Raw genomic sequence first — 10,809 nt, 5'->3', positions numbered from 1 at the left:
CGGAGACTTTTGGTGCACCTTTGGATTTTGCATCAGAAAGATCACCAACTTTGTTGCCTTTTTCCGGTGAAATAGTCTGCTCCAATTTTACTTCCAAGTCTTTCGTCACTCTACAAATTTCATTCATTGTGTAGCAAAAATGAGACAATTTTTTGCCTCCTAAGTATATCATACGAGAACTAGCAACTGATAATGCACCTATCCACATCAGAATGCTCCTTTCTTCATCCTGTTTTCCATTTATGTTACCTTGATCATCGTCAATTTTTTTAACGTCTTTAGTCCATCTTTTCAATACAAGAGTTTCTGGCAATTCCTTGATCTGTTCCCGTTTCAGCAAACAAAACATATGAGAACATGGAATGCCATAACTATCCCATCTTTGACATTGACACATCATTTTCTGAGTATCTTGATCATATAAAACAATTTACTCATGATCAGGTCTTCCATACTTGATGATCTTGTACTCTGAAGTTGTTGAACGACTACCAAACCACACAATATCCAAAGCTGCCACACTTTTAATCTCTTCTAATATTTTCCAAAATATCTCCCTAGTATACACTGACGCAGCACAACGCTCAAGAGAATATAAACCTGTTGTGGGCACATATTCTCCATTTATTATTTTGAATTCAGCAACAATCTCATTCTTTCTGTAGTCCCTTAAAGCACGTTCTAGGTTTTGCACCAATGCAAGTATACTATCCCTTGAGTCAACAAAGCTTTTAATGAAAGAATTTATGCCTTCACATCTGGATGTAGTTCTAAATCCAACGCAAAATTTGCTACTCAAATAAGCAGTAGCCCATTGTTCTTTCCTTCTATATTGTTTCTCTACCCAGTCGTTTCCCATAAGATTAAACCTTTCAACCATGTCATGCCAATACTCTTCAAATTCATCACATTCAAATTTGGCATACAAGCATTTTTTGAATTCCTCACGAAATTCTGGGTCCTTGATATGAGATACTACATTTTTATACAAATGCCAAGCACACAATCTATGGGTAGCATTTGGAAAAACTTCTTCAATTGCACTCTTCATGGCATTATCACCATCCGTTATGACAAGACTCAGATGCTTATTCATCATCACCTCTGAAAAGTTATCTAGTAACCACTTGTATGATTTTGTTTGTTCATCTGCTAGCAAACCGAAGCCAAAAATACAAGTTTGGCGATGATGGTTTGTGCCTAAAAAGATAGCTAGCGGCCTATTATACTTATTTTTTTAGGTAGAATCAAATGCTAGAACATCACCAAAATATTGATAGTCAAATTGACTTAAATCATCCGCCCAGAATAAATGCTCCAATTTATCGTCATCTGTTAAACTATGTCTCACAATCATTATAGGTTCATCCTCTGCTTTTCCATGCAAATAATTAAGAGTTGCATTTACATCTCCTTCAATGATCTTTGAACGTAGATTTCTTTCAATATAGTTATCCAAATCTTTTGCAAATTCATAACCACCGGCTTGTCCAGCAATAAGACCCATGATCTTCGAAGGTGGGAGGCCATGTCTATGCATGCTATCCACTTGTGCTTTGTCTGCATCTATCATTGTACGATAATTTGAAATTTGGTGAACTAATTTAAGCAATATCAAAGGGTGGTTATGATCCTCCACAATCTTTCTAACTTTCCACATTGAACAACTCTTGTCAAGATAAATTGACAACATTGCATTACAATTTGTTCTGGTCTCAGGCTTCTGCTTTCTTATCTTACTAGTAGTTGCGTAGCATTTCTTCTCTCTCACACCTGCTCTATTGCACAAGAATTTACGTCGAACATAATTGCCAATACTATCAGCAGCCGCATCCCCCTTTCGAACTCCAAACCCCACACACTTGGCATACCTTACATAACATTGGTACGCTTCTTCATAACTTACACATTGCTGATTCAAAAAATCATTTGCACTCAAAATAGCTGCCTCCTTACCATCAGTAGTTTTATCATAGCCGTTTTCATTTTTTTCCTCTGTATAACATTCATTCTCTTCAGAAATGTGACATATTTTCCATATTTTTCCTTACCCTATATTAGTATTAAAATAAAATAACTTATAAAATTGACGAATTACAACAATGTAATCTCATGGTTTATTTTCTATTGTTCCCGTATCCTTTCTACTAGTGACAAATTTTTTAACAAATAGACTAGAAAAATAAATGAGAAGATATATAAAATTTAGTTCTAAACATCTTTTTAGTCATATACCTTACTAATATTATATAGGTCAAATTTTGTTATGATCAATGTTAAAGTTTAAATTACTTTTAATAAGTTGTTAATAATTTGAAATATGTTTCTATAAAGTTAATACTTTGCTTCACATGATTCTTTTCAAAAAAAAAAATATACAAAAGTTAAACTTGTACTAAGATAAAAATCTAAATCTCAAAACACTATTTTATTCTTTACAAATATTAATGTGGCAAAATTAAAAAAACACTCAGACCTAGTACTACATTATAGTTATATTTGGAATATTTTTGGTTATATATATTTTTTATTCTAGTACTTATGGTTGATACTAAAATTTTTAACCATACCAACTTTACATATATATATATATATATATTTCAATCAAATTCAAGTGACTATAATTAACATCTTAAAATTAATTTCGCTTACTCCTTAAACATCTCAAATCATCACCAAACTAAATAAAGAGAGTAAGATAGGTTATATTCAATTAGTTAGATATTCAATTGAAAAAAAAATAATTTACTGCTCTTTAATCAAATATAAATATTAAATTAGAGTACATAGTTTATTACTCCCTAATTCAATATCCTCTTTGTGAATTAATATATTTCTTAAAATATAATACAAGACTAGATCACATCTTTGTTAATATAAAATCCATTCATCAAAACTAGTTGAGTTTAAATAAAAATACAAAGCGTACAGACATCTTTAAATATTAAGCTTAAATGTATATACAGTTCAATTGATGTAGTTCTATTGAAAAAATTATCTGTATTTTTATAATAGAGTTAAATCTCATACAATTATCTATTATATTTAATTGGGTATTTGTATGGACAACAACAACAACGTTAATTTTGTAACACCCTAATATTCAAATCCTTTTACTCGAGTCATAAGTCAATGATAATAAGGTGGTACGACTCTCAAGGTGGATTTTTGTTACATAAATATAAGTATAATCGAAAGGAGTATTAGTCGAGAAGCCTGAAAGGAGTAAAAATAAAATCGTGAAGTCATATCACTCACGTATCGACAACTAAAAGATAAAGCATGAAGTCGAAGGCGACATACAGATAAAGGTATGAAGGAGAGTAATAGAGGGATAGTATATAGATATATAATATAAGTAAATAGCCAATAGTCGCGATCCGCGAAGTTTAGGTCGGCTAGGGTACAGTATAACAGTAGTTGACAATAGTATCTCCCAATCTCTCCCAAAAGAAACATAAGAGCCTCTATAGGTGAGTTCAAAAGAGTTCAATACATATTATACGCTTTTCAAAATAAAGATGGAGAGATTCTAAGCGAAATATAAAGTAGAGAATGTAAGGATCTTCACCATCCCTCAGATGAACCACAGCTCATATCTGAGCACCTAGGCCTGTATTTGAAAAACAAGAGATATATACGGAATGAGAACTCCCGACCCATGGGTTTTCAGTACGGTAAAAGTGTCAAATAAATACAATGCATTATAATGAAAACTCGCTAAGCATCCTAAACTTCCTTTCACCAAACATTCACCCTATGTTCTCGCTAATCCATAAATAGGCAACTGTCATGAGGGAATGCTAAGTCTAATTCCTCTTCCTCATGCTTCTCAACTCTCTCAAACTCTCCAACGAATCAGAATCAGAAACATAAGCCAAACTATCAGTTATTTTGTCTCAGCAATTCTATAGCGTTACCTCTTATCCTCACCTAGAGCAAGTGAAATCACATAACTGCTTCTACCCAGGAACAACTTAGGGAAGAAATATACTTCTCATGATATTGTGTTACACGCCATGCAAAGCTTCTTCTTTCCTATTTTGTTGATAGAATCCCCCCGTCCGGAGTTAAGGAAGAAGCTAGCTATGTAGAATGCGGGCTTACGGCAGCAATCAATAGAACTCAAAGAGCGCAGGTAGCCGGCAGAAGCCGACATTGATTCCTTTTAGTAGACGTAAGAAAGACCTTGGAATCCATTACCAGTCTAAGGGATGATCTTACTACACTTGAGGAATTCATCAGTAGTCGTCTTTGAGTTAGTTGAAGTTGTGAGCTCATACCGGCTAATCTCTTCCTTAGCTCTATTACTTGCTTCTAAGGCCATTACAGCGGAAGCAAGGAAAAATGGAAGCATTGGAGGGTCATCCTCAAATTACATCATTCAATAATCATCATCATTATCCAATCACATCATCAATTTATCTCATCAAGAACAGCCCTCAGCGTCCACCGACACCAGCATGAGGGACCTCTCAGTTGTACAAACACAAGCAATACAGGCAAGTAATACACAATTAAAGTACAAGTAGAACAAGTAGCACATAATCAGGTAACTTAGCATATATGATATAGCAATCCAAAACAAGTAGGCAAACCCAAACAATTCAAACATATGCAAATGATGTATGCCTGTCCTATGGCTGATGATATCATCTGTCGGTTATCAAGCCAACCCGACGTATCTGGTAGCTAACCCGGGCACAGTCTCTCTGTTGCACATTAATATTATTAGAGAGAATACGTGCCCTGTCACCATTAGAGGGTATCTGCACCCTATCGCCATTAGAGGGTATATGCGCCCTGTCGCCATTAGAGGGTATATGCGCCTGTCGCCCTTACAACCAGAGAGAAAACACAAGCATGCTCACATTCAACATTTTCCAACATTATTCATTTGCCACATTCGTTCATTAATCATATATGCATCTCCGGCATACTCGCCACATGTTAAAGCTTCCTCAATCAATCATCATTGTTATCAAATCTCAATCATTAACCTGGAGCAAGCGGAACAAACCACAACCCTTGCTACTACCTAGGTATCACAACTACACATTCATTCATAATCATACTCCATTATTACCAATTCTCAAACAATGACTCGGAGCAAGTGAGACGAACCACAACCCTTGCGCCCACCCGGGGAGCCTCTATACTAACCAACCTGTAGCAAGTGGGGCGCAACCGCAACCCTTGCATCTACCCAGGAGGTACGTTCTCATATGCCTAGGAAGAACCAAGGAGGGGATCCTAACCTCCCACCATCTCACTGGGGGCAATTTTACAATACCAGGAAGAACAACGAAGGGGATCCTCACCTTCATTCATCTCTCTGGGGTCGCACTTTCGAGAAAGAGAGCTCAAAATAAAACAATCATTCAAAGACATATTTTCATTTCCAGCCATAAATCAATATTTATCATAGCCATCCGGCTCATAGCATAACCTATAACCAGCCAATAATCATTATCAAATACAGCCCTTTGGCTCACGGCATACACCGCACTTCCATCATCACCCTCAGTAACTCATACAGTCATCATTAATCATAATTCATCATTAATTCTTCCCTTACTTCATCCACAAGTTACCATATCTCATAGCCTCTTCCCATCGCTAGACATACTATAAGTATTTAGGACATGAAGGGTGAGAATAGAGACTTAGAAGTCTGAAATTTGGCTTTAAAAACTCAAAATCAGCTTTGGGGTGAAAATAGAGTCACGCGTGCGCGTCGCCCACGCGCACGCGTGGAAAGCAGAAAAGTTACAGTGACGCGCACGCGTCCCCCATGCGCACGTGTGGATGGGAAAAAAAGCCAAGTGACGCCTGCGCGTCAGCCACGCGTACGCGTGGGTGCGTTTTGTGCCCCAAGCACAAAACCAGCACAACTCAAGCACAACTCTCGGAAAATTTGGCTGGGCAACTAATTTAGCCCATCAACGCGTACGCGTCGGCCAGGCGCACGTGTGGGTAGTGAAAATTTGAAAACGACGCGTGCGCATCGGCCACGCATACGCCTGGGTGTGCGTTCTGCAAAAAATTTTACTAAGTTAAAAAGCTGCAGAATTTCGTTTTTAAACCTCAAACTTCCACCATACATAACTTCTTCAAAAGAAATTCCTTTTTCAACCATTTTTGAACCGTTGGAAAGATCTTTGAATAAGCTTTCATAAAAATCTATTTTTGAAGAATTCAGAACTTCGTGGACCGAGTTACGGACCGCCAAAGTTGGTCAAAAATCAGTTTTTATCCCAAAATTAGAAATCACCAATTTTCTAATGTTCACAAGCCAAATTCATTTCCACTCATCCAAATGAACACAACCCAACCACATTCACATAATTACACTCAACCAAACCAAATCTACCTCATCTACACAATTTCACAAAAAAACTATCAAATTCCACACCTCAATTTCTCAAACCTTATTATTCAATAACCAAACCAAGTATTCACATATTCAATATCTAAATCCATCCAATATCTTATATCATCACACAATACACATATCAACTTACTTTCCTTACCTATTCCGGCCTCCGGCCCAAAATTCACGGCCTCCGGCCCAAATTCACAATTTAAATGCATAGTCCACAAACCAATATTCATTATTCACTTTATCAAATTCTCAACACACCATACATACAATTCACACAATTCTCAACCCAATCATTAATTTACATTATATATCAACTATGCATATTAACACCAACCATTCACACAATCCAAACTTAATCCTAGGGGCATCTAGCCTAGGAATTCTCATCACTCCACACGGTACTTAAATGAAACTTAAATTGTACCTCTTGTAGCCAAAATAATTGGGCTCTTTCTTAGAAGTCTCCACCAACCCTTAGCTCCAAGCCTCACCAAAGCTCCTCAAGCAATATCAATCTTCCAATTGTGCACCAAAATCACCTAATACACTAACATAACCAATTTCACATATATACATTAACCTAGGGTTCATGAAAATGATAAATTACAAGGTTTTGAGTACTTCTTACCTCAGCTCATATGAAATAGGGATAGAATCCACATAGAATCCATGTTAGAGTATCCCTACACAACCAAAATCACGAGATTTCAACACTAACTACCAAAAAACGTATAACAGTGGAGAATTTTGAAAACTGGATAGAGATGAATAGAATACTCACCACAAAACTTAGATAGAAATGTAGAGGATGAGAAGAGTGATGCGTGGCCGTAAACGGCTCGTCAATCAGAGTTCCGTAGCTCAAGTTATGGTGATTTGAAGTTGGAGCTAGGATTATGTTTTCTCCTTTCTTCTCTCTTCTCTCAATGCAGCGCCCCTACCCTCTTTCTTTAGGGTAAATAAGCTGAAATGCTCATAACTAATGTTTATATATGTTGGGTCTTAGGCCCACTTGGGCCCGCTTCACTTATTTTTGTCCGTTGGCCCAATTTTGGGCCAAAACCTTCAAGATTAGAGCTTTAAATCGCATTTTAAATATTTCCACTTGTCCTAATTATAAATCCTAATTTCTTAGCCTTATTCACTTATAATTAATTTTTCCAACTGCAGTACCAGATAAATCTCAGTTGGTACTGTCGGTCAATATTCCAGTGCGCGTTCTTATGCAGAAAACTATGTTTTCTGACTCAGAAAAATCTACTGAGTCCAAATATCATGTTTAAATTATCAAATTCCGATTGCTAGATTTTCTAACCATATTCGCTCCTATTTAATTTATTATTTAATTAATTACGGTTTGACCGGGTTTTATAAATTTCTACATATTGTTGATATCAAACCAACACTTACTACAATTATACTTCACAAATCTATTCTATTATATAAAAATTGGGTTTTTGCACTTAATGATGGAGTTGACGTGGCATGCTTCTGAGAATGTTTCTCGATTTATTTCTTTTAACTCAATAAATACAAGTTATTACGCTAAACTAATTATATCAACTAATTGATTTGATTAGATATTTAAATATCATATAATTTATTATAATTTATATCAATTTGATTTGGTAGTATTTCTTAATTCATTTATTTTAATATTTTGTAAGTGTTTTTTAATTTATTTCTTTTAATTTATTAAACCAAATTTATTATGTGTACTAATTAATTAATTTGATTAATTTATTAGTCATTAAAATAATAAATTTATGAATAAAATAGGCAATTGAGATATTTTCAACTAATAATTAAATCAAATAAAATTAAATCATATATATTGAGCTAAATTCAAATCATATGAATTAAGAACTAAATTAAAAAAAAGATAATTTCTTACTTAGTCAAGTTGAGTGTAATAAATATAAATTAATTTTGTTAGATAATCATAATTGTCTGATCTACTATATATAGATGGCCACACAAAATTATAACAATCATGATTTTTATCGCCCTTGCTATTTCAACTCTTCTTTTTTTCTTCTTTTTTTCTTTATGTATAATTTTTTTTATGTATAAATGTACCCAAAATGAGAAAGTACGGATGAGTGTTTTATTGATTGTTTGTTTGGTGAATATATCTCAATTTTTCAAAGTGGCCGATGTATTTTTTTATAGTATTAGATAGAAGAATATTTGTTAAAATGAATATACCCATTGTAATGAATTTTTTTTCAATTGTTATATTTTTATGTCAGTCGTGTAAATTCTTTGAAGGCACAAGATAATAAAATCAGTTGACTTTAATATCATTAGAAGCTAAATTTAATGGTTCAAATAAGCACCACTAATTATGTTAAAAAGTAATTTTGTAATAATAATGTGATTTACATATTAATTTTGTCAAGTAAATTCATTTCAAAATGTAAAAATTAGACTCAATTACGCTAAAATTTTAAAGGTAATATAGAATTTGGCAACAAAATTAACATTCTGGAAATAAATTTATTTATGGCTATTTTCTAATTATAAATAATAACAAGACTTATGAAAAAATATTAATGTCATCATTCTTATTAATTAAATCATAATATTAGGTAGTTGATAGTTTTATAGGCGGAAATTATTAAGTAATTACGTAAAAATTAGCAACGAACAAGCAATAAGGATTCAGAAAAAATTTATTATATAATAACAATTTCATAATTAAAATATGTCATATATCATATTCTCATATATTCTATTTATTATTTATTCTATTATATAAAAATCAAGTTTCTGCACTTAATGATGGAGTTGATGTAACATGCTTATGAGAGTATTTAGCGATTTGTTTCTTTTAACTCATTAAATATCTGTATTAATTAATTAATTCTTAAAATAATAAATCTATGAATAAAATAGGTTCTCAAGATATTTTTTACTAATAATTAAATTAAATCAAATTATATTTATTGAGCTAAATTTAAATCATGTGAATTAAGGACTAAATTAAAATAAGATGATTTTTTACTTATTCAAATTGAATGCAATAAATAAAACTAATTTTGTTAGACAATCATGATCTTTTGGTCTTCTATATATAGATAGCCACACAAAATTATAAAAATCATCATTTTTATCACTTTTACTATTTCAACTTTTATTTTATGTATAAATGTACTCAAAATGAGAAGGTATGGATGAGTGTTTCATTAATTATTTGTTTGACAAATATTATAGTCTAAAAATGTCTCAATTTAGGCATTCTATCGCTGTCGATGGAAGTTGAACCTGTGATAATTTAGGGTGACCATGATATTTTTTTATAATATTATATAGAAAAATAGTTTTTTGAAATGAATATACCCATTGTAATTAATTTTCTTTGTTAATCTGTTATCTTTTACCTAACAAACAATATCCATGTTTAATATATTATTTTCATCAGAAACCATACATAATTGATTGATAATTCTATATATAAAAGTACTCATGTGGTAACTAAATACTATATTGTAATCTCACTAAAGTTAATTCTCCTATGATTATGCGAATGTATAGCACTATCAAGTAAAAATTGATTGGATTACATTTATTTCCAATGAGATAGGTGATCTTTTAAACCTAATCACGGTCAAAGTTGAGAAAGGTTTGAAAAAGGCTAACAATACAAATACTTTTTATTTTTAATACCTAATAATAAATATATAAATTAAAACTAATATTGTTTCGTATAAAATCATAAAATTTGTAGCATACTCAAAACATATCCAATCCGTATTAACTGTCATTGTTCATCAGTTACGTTATGATAAATCTGGTTATTAAAAAAGATTAAAAGTAACTTAAATATACACAATATTATTTCATACTTTTTATTTTTATTTTATTATCATAAAAAGTCATACATATTATAAGAGAACTTCATCTTTTTACCAACGGTTCTTCCATTCAATGGTTTCTATAAAGAAAAAAAAGGCATAATAATATTGTGTTTGGCAAGAATATATAGAATTTTGAAAGGTTGAAGCATATGTTTAGTCCTTAATATATTCGTAGATAAAGTGTAGAGTAGATAAAAAGATAGCTAGCTAATAAAAGAATAAGTGGTTAAAGCTTTCTCAATACTAACAGTCATAGTGCATGATAGGTCGGTGTTCTATAACTTTTTTGGATTTCATTGTTTCTTTATTATTATATGTTGTTCTATTTAATTTATGCTAAAAAGACTTATGATAATCATCTTATCGTGGTAGTGTAAAAGATGTAGATATTATATTTACTTTGTATTTTTTTTATGAATTTTTTTAATTTATTGCGCAATTCACTTTAACAAAAATAAATTAATTTATGAAAATTTAAACTTGAGCGCTTGCTACGGTTAAACTCAAACTTTAATTTATTTTGTCGTATTATTATATAAATATTAAATTCTTTGATTAAATACT

The 10,809-nt window shown here is 32.2% G+C and overlaps 2 protein-coding genes across 2 annotated transcripts; both read right to left on the bottom strand.

Moving 5' to 3' along the window:
• Positions 431-1,096, bottom strand: LOC107611234 (protein FAR1-RELATED SEQUENCE 5-like). The gene has a single exon (XM_016313189.1). The coding sequence runs from the start codon at positions 1,094-1,096 to the stop codon at positions 431-433; it is 666 nt and encodes a 221-aa protein (XP_016168675.1).
• Positions 1,238-4,327, bottom strand: LOC107611226 (protein FAR1-RELATED SEQUENCE 5-like). Its single transcript, XM_016313182.1, has 2 exons — positions 4,225-4,327; positions 1,238-1,995 (listed from the first exon to the last, which is right to left on the bottom strand). The coding sequence occupies exons 1-2, from the start codon at positions 4,325-4,327 to the stop codon at positions 1,238-1,240; spliced, it is 861 nt and encodes a 286-aa protein (XP_016168668.1).

The sequence above is a fragment of the Arachis ipaensis genome, chromosome B01 (genome assembly GCF_000816755.2).
Source record: "Arachis ipaensis cultivar K30076 chromosome B01, Araip1.1, whole genome shotgun sequence".
Lineage (NCBI taxonomy): Eukaryota > Viridiplantae > Streptophyta > Magnoliopsida > Fabales > Fabaceae > Arachis > Arachis ipaensis.
This window is presented reverse-complemented; position numbering and strand designations above follow the sequence as displayed.

Bases quoted from the DNA above. Each gene is read 5' to 3' on its own strand.
- LOC107611234 (XM_016313189.1), bottom strand. From the start codon at position 1,096: ATGAATAAGCATCTGAGTCTTGTCATAACGGATGGTGATAATGCCATG.
- LOC107611226 (XM_016313182.1), bottom strand. From the start codon at position 4,327: ATGGCCTTAGAAGCAAGTAATAGAGCTAAGGAAGAGATTAGCCGGTAT. The intron at 1,996-4,224 runs GTAAGATCATCC...AATGTTATACAG, and splicing joins TGATGAATTCCTCAAGTGTA to AGGAAAAAAATGAAAACGGC.